General features: G+C 44.7%; 1 protein-coding gene across 9 annotated transcripts in view; it reads left to right on the forward strand.

Annotated features, from left to right (window-relative positions):
- The window catches only part of ANKRD11 (ankyrin repeat domain containing 11), a 243,221-nt gene that overhangs the window by 197,322 nt on the left and 31,869 nt on the right, over positions 1-14,030 (forward strand). For 7 of the 9 annotated variants that reach the window (XM_053666583.1, XM_037142310.2, XM_053666584.1 and 4 more), the window contains one exon: positions 9,285-9,423. In XM_053666583.1, the coding sequence (XP_053522558.1) occupies positions 9,285-9,423 (139 nt within the window). Of the gene's footprint in view, positions 1-9,284; positions 9,424-14,030 lie in introns of those variants that run through there. The other 2 variants (XM_037142314.2, XM_037142313.2) reach the window with 1 other exon arrangement.

The following is a 14,030-nucleotide window of genomic DNA, read 5'->3' on the forward strand; positions in this document are numbered from 1 at the left end:
CTTGTTCTATCCCCCAGTGCCTCTTGCTATGTGTGAGAATAGGTGGGAGGTACAGCATGGAGCTGCAGGCAGGCTGAGGCTTGAGCTTGGTCTGAGTACACATGGGAGGTGCGTGCATCCGTGAGGCCTGTAGAGTCTGGGTTCAGCTTGGGATGGACAAATGCTCCTGTGCCATGAGGAGATGCAGCCAGTGTGGCAACGTGCCCCGAGAAACACGGGAACACACATTCTGGTGGCTGAGAGTCCCAATTGTTGGGCCACTTTCACACTGAATGGCCAGACCACCCTTGATAGTGTCATGGTTCCCAGGTTTCTATATGGATTGCCCTTGCAAGAGGATTTCATGGCTGTGGGCACAGGATGAGGGAGAGGCCCACCTGTCCCTTGCTTTTGTGCCAAGGTCCATATAGCCCTTCCCTCCTGATTTCTCTGCCCTCAGACTGGGTCCTCAGGACCCCCAAACTGCTGTCCCCACTGGCCCAAATCTACACAAGGTAGAACTGGGGCTGGGCCTGCCCAGAAGGGCTTCTTCCTCAAGGTCAAATTGGAAAAGGCACCCACAGTCAGCCCCCACCTTGAAAATGACTGTGAATGCGCCCGGTGGGCACCTGATTCAGGGCCTGCTGCAGGCCTCCTGCTCACCTTCTAACACAGGGCTTGTTCTGGGCTGGTTTGCACTGTTTTTCTTTACTTGAGGGGAACAGAAACTCAAGTGGACTGAACTGGATCTGGTGTGGTTGGTGTGAGCAGTGTATACACATTTGCCTCAGGACATGTGTGGATTTGTTTTGGTTTGCTTTGCCCCCCCCCCCGGTACTACCCAAGATGAAGCCAGATGTTTTCCTAATGGAGGCAGACAAATTCTAACACTGAAGATGCCATCTAATGGAACTAGGCCCTCAGTGCTACAGGAGCTTTCTCAGCTTAAATAGCAATTAATAATAGAATGCCTGGGAAGATGTACCTGGTAGCAGTTGTGACCTGAAAGTACCCTTTAGTTTATGGTCTGAAGATCTTGGGATGACAGAGCTCAGAGCCACAGAGCCACCATTTCTGCTGTTGACATGTGGCTGAACTTGTTCTGCTTTATTTTTTCTCATAAACTCTTTTCTTTAGATACAGATCCATGTTACTAAGAGCAACATATTTTTAGATTTTTTCAAAAGAATCATGATACAAGTTATACATTTGTGAACAGTGAAGAAAGGGCCCACGACTCTTGGCGAGAGTCCTCATGCCACATTTGGTAGTTTTCTGGTGTTCTTTTGGCACGAAGTCTTCCTGCAGGCACTCTTTGGAGAGTGCAGGCAGCTGCATTGCAGACAGGCTCTTCCTCAGGGGCTCCTCAGGATCCTGCCCACAGCAGACCCCAGAATCCCTTAATTCCAAGCTGGAAGGAGCCTGAGAAGGAACCAGTTAACATCTTTGTGGTTGAGGGTATTCTGTACAGAAAAGCCAAGAGCTACTGTGTTATCTGAGGCCACCCAGCAAGAAATGACACCCTGACCCCCAGCCCAGGGCCTTCTAACACCAACCTTTTTCTCCATCTCACACAGGATCCTTCTCCCTGTGCTTGTTACACTCTTGGGACTGCACAACAGCTCAGGGTTACTCCAAGCTTACATGATAGTAAAGTTTTTTTTGTTTGTTTGGTTTTTTTGTGCTACATAAGTAGCTCTCAAACTGTACTCTTAAACCAGCACCACCAGCATCACCTGGGAACCTTTCAGGGGAGTGCACACGGAATCAGAAAGGCTGAGGGTGGATGCCTGCCCTCTATTTTAACAAGTCTTTCAAGGACATGGTGAGTGCTCTGGTCTGAGAATTGTACATGTACCATGTGTATCACAAGCTGTAACATTCAGGGTTTCCTTAACACTGTTCTTAGAGGAAACCCTGAAGGGCGATCTGTAGATGTTATACTCATCTTCTTCAAAGGCTAGTAGGCCCACTTCTTCCTGAGGGATGGGTTTTACCTTCAGGAGTGGCCTTGTCAGTACTGTGAGTGGGGGGTGTATGGCCCCATGATTCAGCTTCCTTCATCTAAGAGGAGTAACTTCAAAAGTGACCTATTTGGAAGCTGGAGGCAGAGGTATGGTTGAAGTAGCTTTCACCTATAGCTGCTTCATAATGTGGTTTTTATGACAGTTCTTGGACAAGGCCTGTTGTGGGCAAAGGAACATCCTCAAAAGGAGCCAGCCACACACATTTGTCTTTCTCCATAATGCCAGGTTTATTAGGGAAGACCTCCCCTATAATCCTGTAGAGTTAGTTCTGCACAGGTTACACACAGGTAGGGGTGGGGGCTTACATGATAGAAGCAAGCGGAACAAAGCTTTTGGAGCAAAGTCCTGATCACTGGCAGGCACTGCAGGTGGAGAGGCGGGCATTGGTCTCAAGTCAGGTGGCCACAGTGGCAGCACGTCTGCTGGAATGGAAGTCCAGTAGGGCTCTAAGTGTGGCGTGTGGTACAACCAAGCTCGAGCACTGAATAGTGGGAGCTCTGAGTTGGTTCTGTTTTTTTTTGGGGGGGGGAGTTCTTTTTTAAAGTTTATTGATCAATTTTAGAGAGAGAGGAAGGGAGAGAGAAACATTGGTTGCCTCTCATACACTTTCCAACTGGGGATAATACCTGCAACCTAGGCATGTACCCTGTCCAGGAATCCAACCAGCAGCCTTTCAATTCAATGAACTACGCTGGAACTGTGCTCCAACCAACTGAGCCATATGGCCAGAGGTTCTACTTATATCAGTGTCCAGATGGAGTCCTTATCTAAGTGTCCGGACTTGTGGTTTGGGGAGTTCTGGGCCACTCCACAGTGCATTCCCATTATACCTCATTACCTCAGTCTTGACCACGTCATGGCTGACAGTGATTTCACACTTTCAAAAGTGTTCATTTAAAAGTCTGCTCTACTCTTGCTCTATACAAGGCCACAGTAAACAGAGTCTGAAGAGCCATAGGCCCATCCCCATTCTCCTCCTGATTTTTGGGATCCCTGGGAGTACCTGTTTCCAGAAATCCTCTGAAGAAAGAGTAGGTGGTTATGTCCTCATAATGAAACCACAGGAAGGGTGATGGTGGGTCGGGCTGTCTTGGATTCCAGGCCCCTGATAATATTAGCTCTTTTTAGGCTTCAGATATGCTTTCTGGTGGCAGCAAAGTTAGGTTATGACACAGATAGACTCCTGCAGTCTCTGTGATATGGAGAGTCTTGGCAGTTGGGATTTCTGCCTGTCTGTCTATTTTGTGGGGGAGAGAGGGAAATAGAGAAAAAACAGATAAAATGAGACATGCCATGTTTGGGTCCCCTTCTGCTCCCAGACAGGTCCTGGAGCTGGGATGTCATTTACAGGTGTTCTGCTCACTTAGCCACAAGGGATTCCCCAACTGCTGATTCAGATTGACCAACACCTGCCTGCCCTGCACTTACTCTGCCTGATCCTTCTCTGCATGTAGCATGTGCTCCTCTCGTACATACCTGCATTTGCTTGTCTTGTGATCTCCTCCCATTATAAGTAAGCTCTTGGGAGGAACCTCATGTTCTCACAAAGTTTTGTACACTGAGCAATCATTAGGCTCAGTAGGCATTATTGTGTAGATGCTGACGTCCTCAGATGCCCAAATCAGATTTCACAAGTGAAGGTAGGTCATCAGGTCTTTGAGAAATAAGAGACACAGATTGGAAAGGAAGGAGTGAAGGTACTTTTCCTCATAAAGGACATGATCATCTATGGAGAAAATTTTGAGAAATCTACATAAAAGCTCTAAGAACTAAGAAGTGAGCTTATTAGCAAGGTTGCATAATACAGAACCAGTGTGCAAAGCGTATTTCTGAATACTGTGAAAATTTACAGCTACATTTATAGTGGTGTCAAAAAATATGGATTTTTAAGGAATAAATTTGATGAAAGATGTGCAAGACCTGCACCCAGAAAGCTCTAAAACATTGCTGAGAGAAATTAGGCAGAACTAAGCACCTGGAGAGTTACACCACATGCATTTGTCAGAAAACTCACACTATTATTTAGATACCATCTCTCCATAAATTGATCTATAGCTTCAACATAATGATACTAAAAATGCTTGTTGGGGTTCCGTTTTTTTGTGGGTTTTTTTTTTTTTTGTAGAAATTGATAAGCTGATTACAAAGGTCGTATGGAAATTCAAAGAACTTAGAATAACAAAAAGCATTTTGAAAAAGAAGAAAAATGTTGGACATAGAGCAGCGATTTTCAACCTCTTTCATCTCATGGCATACATAAACTAATAATTCTATGGTACAGAAAAGATTTTTTTGGGGGGGGGCTAATCTGACAAAAAATAGGTATAATTTTGATTTATTCACACCGGACAGCTATTGTGCTGGCTGTTGTCATCTTTTTATTTGACAGTCTTAAGGGAAAAGAGGTCAGGAATTGAATATTTTAAAGATTCTTATTGCACACCGGTTGAAAATCAGTGCTACAGAGTTACAATAATAGGATAATGTAGTATTGGCCTAGAATGTCGATGAGTGGAATATAGGTCCCACACGTGTATGGTCAGTGCTTTCAAACAAAGATGCTGCCCTTCTTGGCTGGTGTAGCTCAGCAGATTGAGTGTAGGTCCGAGAACCGGAAGGGTCACTGATTCGATTCCCAATCAGGGCACATGCCTGGATTGTGGGCCAGGTCGCCAGGTTGGGGCACGTGGGAAGCAACCACACACTGGTGTTTCTCTCCCTCTCTCTCTTCCTCCCTTCCACTCTCTCTAAAAAAATAAATAAATAAAATCTTTAAAAAAATAATAAACAAAGGTGCCGAGACCGCTCAGTTGGGAAAGGGTAACCTTTTCAACAAATGGAGGTGGAAGTATTGGATTGACATATTTATGCTGTTTTTAGTGGCTAAAATAATTTTTTTCTTAATGGATTCTTTTGCTGTTGGTTATTTATAAATACATTAGTTAACCATAGTTAAGGATAACTGTGTCAAGTGGACCATGACCATCTTCCAAACAGTACCACAGTTTTCTTTCCCCATCTGTGTGGAAAGCACGGTGTGGTCAGGGATTGCATGCTGGACGTCCTTTCTTTGGACATGGTATGTGTGGAGCCCCCTCTTCAAGTTTATTGTGAGGATACATGAGATGACAAGGGCCAACTGGGTTACCATCTGGTTGTCCATGCCAGCAGTTACCACCCTGGCAGTTTTTGTGCATATCAAAGTCTGACATGGAAGTAGCTGAAAAGGTTGAATTTAATGTTTTAGGTGTTCCTTTTAGCATTCAGGAAATGAAAACATGTTGTAATGTGTATTGTCAGTTCCTGTTACTTTCCTAGTGAGGAAAGCTCAACTCTGTCCCAGCCCAGCTTCTCTGCAAGGTTCTGAACCCAGGTCTGCCCAGAGAGCCATATTCCTGCTGTGCATATCACGGCTGAGCCCCTACCATACTCTAGGTGCAGTGCAGGTTTTGTTTAACTCTGTATAGCTAGTATGGTGAGAAGCTGGTATTTTAAAACGTTTTCCGATATTTTTAAATGAAATATAAATGCATATAATATTACCTGTTTCATTTTAAAAACTTGGGATAATCTCCATCCAGATCAAAATATTCCAGCATTGCTAGTTAGCCTCCTGAGAGTTTTCCTGTGCCCTCTGAAGTAGCACTTCTGACCAAAGTGAACTCTGTTCTTACCTGTGTCGCTGTAGCCAAGTTTTACTGTTGAGATTTACATGAGAAGTTACTCAGCATTACATCTGATTCACAGGCTTTTTCTTAGCAGCCATTCTCTTCCTCTTTAGCTGTATAGTATCCCATTGTATAAATGTTAAGCAATTTATTTATCTATTCTCCTCCTTTGAGCATTTGGATGTTTCATAGTTTGGAATATAACAGAGTAATGGCGTGAACATAGGTACCATTCGGTTTTTTCCACAGTGGTAGATACGGTTTAATCGTTTGTCAAAGTTACGGTGCAGTCCTGAAAGATGTGAGAGTTCAGGTTGACCTACCTACATTATTGCTAACACTTGGTGTCGGTTTAATTTCAGTCATGCTTGTGGTATGTAGTGGTATCTTGTGGTTTTATTTGTGCTTGTCTGTTATTTACTGATCATGAAGGTGCTCTCCTGTGTTATCTTCTAAAAGCTTTCAGTCTCTGGTTCATCTGGAATTAATTTTTGCTTTGTGATATAAGGTAGGAGATCAAGGTTTATTTTCTTCCCTTTTAGATGTTCACGTGGTCATTGTCACATAACGAAAACACCTCCTTCCCAATGTGTGGGCTGCAGGGCCTTTGTCACCAGCCAAGTGGTGTTCCAACTTGTATTCTTTGTTCTGAACCATTGGTCCTTGGTCTAGGACCACCTGTTGTGATGACTGAAGTTTTATAGTCTTGATCTCTGGGAGTTTATTTTTGCTGAACTTTGCTGTCTTTCAGAATTGTTTTTACTGTTTGCTTTTCCATATATATATATTTGGAATGAGCTGGTTGATTTCCAAAATGCCTGCTAGGATTTTGACTGGATTGCTAGTAAAGATCAGTTTGGGAGAATTGCCATATTAACAATGTGAGTTTTCTTACCATGAACATATCCCTCCATTTTTATGTCGTCTTTATTTTCTCTCAGTAATATTCTTTCAGATATAGAGGGTTTGAACATCTTTTGTTAGATTTATTCCTATGTAGTTGGTGTCTTTTGACATTTATATAACTGATTTTAATATAATTTCCTGTTTATATTGAAGAAAAATCAGTTAATTCCTATGTCTAGCTACTTTAATATACATACTATTTGAATCCTTTAATTGTATATTCCTTTGGGTTTTTCAGGTATACAATCAATCATTTTAAGATTCATACTTTTTTATTCCTCAAGAGAATAAAAAAGGAAAGAAAATTTAAACAAATCTGATCCCAGAGGGAATTTGACTTTGGGGGTCCAGATGTCATAATGTGATTGCTGACGCATCAGCATTGTTCCTTAGAGCTGTCACAGAAGAGCTGTCTGTGTTGTTGCATGTGCCAGTATCTTTTTGTGGAATATTCCATTTATGACCACTAGAATTAATGTACCCATTTGCTTTTCAATAGGCAATTATGTTGTTTCTTTTTCTTTTTAAAAAAAAATTATTGTGAACAAAACTGCTGTGAACATCACTGTGCCAGTTTGTGAACAAGTGCTCTCATTTCGTCAACTTCAAAATGGTTTTGCCAGTTCACTCCCACCAACAACACCTCAGGTTCTGGTTTTCCTGCCATGTCTTTGTCAACATTTGATACTGTTAGTCTTTGTTGTTTTTTAAATCCTCACTCTAAGATATGTTTATTGATTTGAGAGGGGTGGGGGGGTGAGGATCAAACCCACAACCTAGGTATGTGCCTTGACTGGGAATTGCACCTGCAACCTTTTTTGGTGTATGGGATGATGCCCCAACCAGCTGAGCAACCCAGCCAGGATAATACTGTTAGTCATTTTTATTTTAGCCATTCTAGTAGAAGTAGTTAGATCTCCTCGTGGTTTTAATCTGCATTTTCCTAATGTAAAACACCCTTCCAAATGTTTATTGGCTTTATGGATATTTTCTTTTGCAAAGTACATACTCATATTTTTCACTCATTTAAAAAATGTTTTGCTTTTCAATAAATGAGGTGATTATAGGCAGCCTTGCCTAGATGCCCCCTTTGTCAGGTAGAGGACTGTAACTTATCCCCATGTGCTGAGATTTCATGTCAGGATTAGCATATAAGTTTATCACGGGCCTTTTCTGTAGCTGTTGAGATGATCATATGATTTTCTTCATGTGGTAAATTACATTGACTTGTTAATTTCTTGCATTCCCAAACAATTATTATTATTTGTATGACCTTTTAAAATATATCCATAGGTCAGATTCACTAACTGGGCCAGGACTTTCCTTTGTGGGCAGGTGTCCATTACGGCGTGGCATTTTTGCTAATGGGTTCCATTCTTCTCCCAGTTCTGTGGTGGCAGGTGTAGGTAGTGGCAGGCGTGGCTGTGGCCTGACACCCCAGGTGCACTGTGGCATGCAGTGGCTTGTCTAGTATCTGTGCAGCTCTATCTTCTAGGGGTTCTCATCCTATCAGGGCCTGGTGGCCCCTCTTTCTGTTCCAGATGCCCTTGGAGCTGGCAGCATGTTCTTGCAGAGTTCTCTCTGGTCACCTGAGGGTGTCTTTCATTAAGTACTAAGGTTAGTGGATGCTGTGGCTGACTAATCAAGCTGGAGGACCATTTGAGCCACAGAAGGAGGGAATTAAGTGGTACTCAGTGCTGGGAGATAGCTCCACCTTGGAGCATCCCTACCTATCTAAAATGGTACTATCCACTGAAGGGTTGGATCCAGGGTGTCTAGCATTGTAGCCAGCAAGGCAGGGACTCTTGTCTCCACACAGTTCTTGTTTCATCGACATACCCACATGCACACTTTGCATTTTGGAATCGGGCTGCCCTAGGGCTATATACACTGCCGTTTCCACACTTTGACCTCACTTCATATGATACAACACTGCACAGGAAGTGGCTGAATTAATGTGCTTGATGCCCACTAAGATCTCCATTTATCATTGAGGTGGGTACTGTCTTCCATTCTACAGATAATGACACTGTAGTGCTAGACTTGCCCAAGGATGGCAAGCTGGTCAGGGTAGGGCTGGAAGTTGGGCTTGTGAGTCTTTACCCTGCAGGACAGACCTACCCTGAGACGAGAGCCAGTAAGAGGGGTAATAAGGACATATCCTACCAGCTCTCCAGCTAGCTCTTGCTTTGGAGTGGGTCATCTGCACTCAGGTTTACAGCTGTGGGCTCTGCTTTGGGACTGATGCCTTGGTCTGCAAGATCTGTTCTGAAGGCAGTGTCACAAGCCTGTGGTGATGCCAGAGACAGCATAAGCACTGGGGGTCATGCCAGGCCATGTGGGACTGTCCAAAGGATGTCAGACAGAAAAGGAGGAGAACCCAGTCCATTTATGGTGGAAATCAAGACTCTACCTATCCACAAAAATTTTTAAGGCTCTTATACTTCATTATAGAGAAAAATGAGTTTGGGGACAACTATATCTCTGAATACTCTGCTTTATTCATACTCATGAGAATATTTGTTAGCCAAAGTATCTCAAGACTACTCTCTAGGTTCAGATAAAAAATTGGGGCCATGGGGAATCATGGACAGGCCTCAACTGCAGCTGCTTTAACTGGCACATAAATGAAACTATGGTAGAAGTGAGGGTTTTGAGACTTTAATTTGGGAATGATATCTGAAAGTGTTATTTTCTTTTCTAGGATAAAGATAAAGTTTCTCTAACCAAGACCCCAAAGCTGGACCGCAGTGATGGAGGGAAGGAGGTGAGAGAGAGAGCAACCAAACGGAAGCTGCCCTTCACGGTGGGGGCCAATGGAGAGCAGAAGGACTCAGACACAGGTACCAGGAGCCCGGCACAGCCTCTGCCCCTCCTGCTATCTTCTGTCCCCTTGCTCCCTCCTGACTGCCTCCAGGTCATCCTCACCAGGACCCTTCCCACATCATACCTGCCAGACTCCTCTCTTCCACAAAGTGTCCTTGACCCCCATATTCAGGGGTCTGCTGACATTGGGCTTATCTGGAAGGTGGTCCCAACCCCATTTGAGGAGTCCTGCTGGAGACATAGGGGGTGGCCTAGAGTGAGGCCTCACGGCTCCTTCTCCACTTTACCTGATTTGTTCAGGGCTACTTGGGGATGATAGGGAAGATTAACACACAGAGAATTCACATAAGTATATAAAGTAGAAGTGCCCCTCCTCCCCTGGCATGCCCAGGGGACCTCCCATTGTGTATTCAGTTGGTGAAGCTACGAGGCTTTCAGGCATTCCTGGCTCTTTTTAGTCCCCTGAAAGTTTTTCCTTGGAGGATAAACATTTTTTCCCCTCAGAACTACAAAAACACACAAATTAAACTCAATTATTTGAAATAAAAGCCAAAGGGACAGCTGAAAGCAGGACCCAGTGCAGCCTTCTTAGGAGTGCAGGTCAGCCCTGGGTGTGATGTGCATGTATGTATATGTGTGTCGGTTGGAGTGCATACGTGTGTACATGTGTGTGCACATGGGCTGTGTGCGCACATGTGCATGGGAGTGGGGGTGTTTGCGTGTGTGCATGCATGTCTCTGTGCCTTTGAGTGTGTGCTCCTGAAAGGTTAATACTGAGCGTGTACACTTTTAAGCTGGTACCATGTTGAGCTGCTCATTGGGACCTGTGCTGTGTCCGGGCAGTAACCCGGCTTCTCCTGCCAGCCCATACTCTCGTCCTCTTGATCCTGGTGCTCAGAAGCCTTCCCAGCCTGCTGATCATCTGACTGTTCTGCAGACTTGTAGGCCAGTCACAGGCCAGGGGTGTGAAAGGGCTCAGGGCATGCAGAGCACACAGAGCTGTGAGATGGGGCATGGGTTGGGGCTTTTTGCATGTGGAATATGTATCAGATACTGAAACAAGATAAACGTGTAAGAAAATTGGGAGAAATGGCAGAGGGAGGAGCCACAGAAAAAATTGTTAGTGTCAAAGCTTTTATTCATGAGGTCATAGGTCCCTCACCCACACCTGCCTATGCAGGTACTCCTCAAGTGAGTGGGTTCATGGTAGCTGGGCAGAGACTTTGGTTAGTTAAAGCCAGTGAAATGGGTTTGGTTTTGCTGGCTGGGTTATGAGGAAGGCAGTATGGGCTCTGTGGGGTCCTTCAGATCCATTGGACCAAGCCTGTGGCTTCTGTCACTGAGCAAGCACTTTGGGGATGGGGGGGTATAAGGGGAAGGGCCAGTACTCCATGGAGCAGTGGAGCAAAGGCATGGTGTGCATATGTGTGGGCATAGGGCTTCTGCCGGAATGAAGAGGTGCTCACAGAGATTCTGTGACTGGGGCTTCAGGTACAAAGGTCAGACCAAGCCTGGCACCCTCTCCTGTTTTTGGTGTCCATACCAGTTCTGGTTGTGGAGGGTGTGCTGTAGCTGTTAGTTATTGGCTGTCTGGATGCTGAGGGTGTAGAAATTGGCACCAGACCTTTGGGATGGTTCTGTGAGTCCCCAGAACCTTGTTTGCAGAGTCAAGGACAGTATTAGAGCTTCCACCTCCTGAGACAGTGTGTCACCTGAGCAGCTGCATTCTGCAGAATGTGCCTAGGGGCAGACATTCTTGGCTGCCCACTCTGTCTGGTTGGTAGGATTTCTTTGAGGGTCTGTTTTATCTTTTTTTAGTTTTGTTCAATTTATTGGGGTGATATTGTTAATAAAACTACATAGGTTTCAAAGCCCCATTTCATCTTGATGGTGGCTTCTTGGGTCTGTGTGCTCCAGCAGGCCTCACAGATTAGTCTGTTGATAGCTAGCATCTTCTTAGCAGGAGGTGTCCACACTGGTTCTCTGGGGTATCCAGAAGATTCTTGGGGCACTACGGGAGTGCTCACATTTATATTCTGTGAGTCAGGACCCAGGTGGGGGTAGGGAAGAAATCACATAGGGTAGGAAAAAAGTGAAAAACATTTAGAAAATAGAATTTTCCAAGCAAGGTCTATTGCAAAAATATAAATACATGTGAAATAGAGTATTTGCCCATCTATGTTTATTTCCTTTTGGGGGCTGATTTTAATAACTCTCATATACATCTGCTCTGTTAATATGACGAAACTATATTTTCCAGTGAGATAATTCTGGCACAAGGGTATGTCATGTATCACTTGTATAAGGAGCCTTTAAAACTAGCTGATATTGTACACCATGCATGGCAGTGGGAGGCCCTCTGCCCAGGCCTCCCTGCGCCAGCCATGATTAGTTTGCCTGTTACTTGTCTTCTTCCCACTTGCACTGCCCAATAAGCAGGATACCTGAGCTGAGTATTAATTCTGCACTAACTAGGAGCATTTCTTACTCAGAAATGGGGTGAGATGGAGTGAGGCCATTTCTCTTGAAAGGCACAGACCTCTGGCAGGTGCTGCCCCACTGCAGGTCTGTACCCAAATGAGTAAGCCACACAGGGGAAATTACTAACTCTGACCAGTGACTGAGATAGAGAGACTCTGGTCCCTTTAGTTGGAGGGAGAGTCCTCAGGAGTGACAGACCTGGTGGGAGGCTGCCTTGCATTCTCCTGCGTGTTCCTCCTGTGCCCTCTGCTGGGAAGATGTGATTTGGCACTCTCTACAAGGGGAACACAGCAGAAGGCTCCAGAAGTTGGGGCTCTTGAGTGGTAAATAGTGAGTTTCCTCGGCTGTACCCGGAGTGGACAGAGGCTGCTGAGCCTCCCTCAGAGACCACTAAGCTGCCTAAGAACCTTCTTCTGTTTCCTAGACCCTCAGGAACTGCTGCACGTGACCCAGCCCACGGGAGGCCTGTTTCTGCAGCCTGTTTAGTCAGGGCTTGGGGCGACTTGCCAAGAACAACACCCATCTGTGGTGAAAGCTGGAAATACTCTGCACATCTAAGCCCAGGCAAAGCAAATTCACCCTGACATGGTTTATCGTTTTAGCTGCCTGCATAGCACCCTGGACAGCTTGTGTTCAGGTGAATATGAACATGTGTCAGGAACTACTGGCCAGAGCATCACCCAGAGCCAGTTCTCTGTTAGGGCTTTGTGTAGGCAGCACATGCTGTATCTTGGCCCCTCTGGCCTAGGGCCAAAGCAGGTCTGGCTACCTATCTAGGAAGAACAAGCAGGCCACTCCAATGAAACAGCTTTTCCCAGGCAGATCATGTGAGGAGTCTCAGCCTGCCCAAGCACCTACTGCTGACTCACTGCTGGTTTTGGTGTAAAGCATTTTACCACGTACAGTGTTCATGATTAACTTAATATATCTGGAACCTGCTTCAAATTATACTATTCTGTTTACTTCTTATATGTTTACATTTTTCTATAACGAGAAAAATCTATAAATATTGTTCAGATTGGTTTAGATGATTACTTACCCACTTCAGGCCTCCTACATAAGCCTTTTGAGCCATTACAATTTTCTATCCCTTAGTCTGAACATTAGCCTGCTGCTTCCTATCTGGAACCACAGGTGGGTCCTGTATGTCCCCAGAGGCCACATGAGCTTCTCAAGAGCTGCTCTGCCAGAAACATCAAGAGCTGGCAGCTGCCTGTTATCGACACTTGAATGTATCTTTGGACTGAGGAAAAAATCAAACATTTCTTATTTTGCTTTTACCTTGTGAATAAAACTAGTCTCTGGTGCTGAAATGTGAACTCATTCATTCAGAGTTCAAAGTTCAAGGACACTTACTGAAATCATGATCACCCTGGCTTTATAAGATGGGAAGGTACTGGCTGTTCTCAAGGTCTGTCCTCTGTTTGTGAAATGAAGACATCTCTGCCTCTGGCATCTGCAGAACTTCTTGGAACTTAATACCATGCCCTCCTGATCATTGGAGGTGACTTTTACATGATGATAAAGGGGCATCTGTTCACTACTGACTGCTGGACTGTGGCAGAGGGAGAGAAAGATGGCACCATGGGGAAGTGACACCACAGTGAAATCTCTGGCTGTAAAGGGTACATGCCACCCACAGTGTGACCCTAGGAGCTCTTAGGATTTAGCTGATACATAATGACAAGACTTTAAAGCTAGAAGGACTAGGGTAGGATGTTTTAGCCACATGCATTAGGAAGCCCTGCCTCAGCCTACACTGAACGCCTGATTGCTTCCCATCTCAAAGCAGCATCTTGAAGAAGGGCAAAGCCAGGCCCATTTCTGTTACTCTTATACTATGTGGCTAGACTTAGGTTCTGCTCATTTCTGAAATGCCACTGCCATGGAATAAAGATGAGTTTTATTACAAACAGAAAAGAGATGGGATGTGCATGTTGGTGGGGCTACAGAGCAGAAGGTGAAGGGAGCCCAAAACCCGTTCCTCCCATGATAGAGTTTGAGGGTGAAAGCCCCGTTTTCTGGGGAACCGCATTTGGTCACTCATAAAGAGTTATATCCAAGTTAAATATTTTCATATAATTAAGAATTCTTATGGTCAAGCTATTTCCCAATCATTTTTCTTCTCCAAACTTGAACAGCT

The sequence above is a fragment of the Artibeus jamaicensis genome, unplaced genomic scaffold (assembly GCF_021234435.1).
Source record: "Artibeus jamaicensis isolate MK-2021 breed Jamaican fruit bat unplaced genomic scaffold, CSHL_Jam_final contig_464, whole genome shotgun sequence".
Classification (NCBI taxonomy): Eukaryota; Metazoa; Chordata; class Mammalia; order Chiroptera; family Phyllostomidae; genus Artibeus; species Artibeus jamaicensis.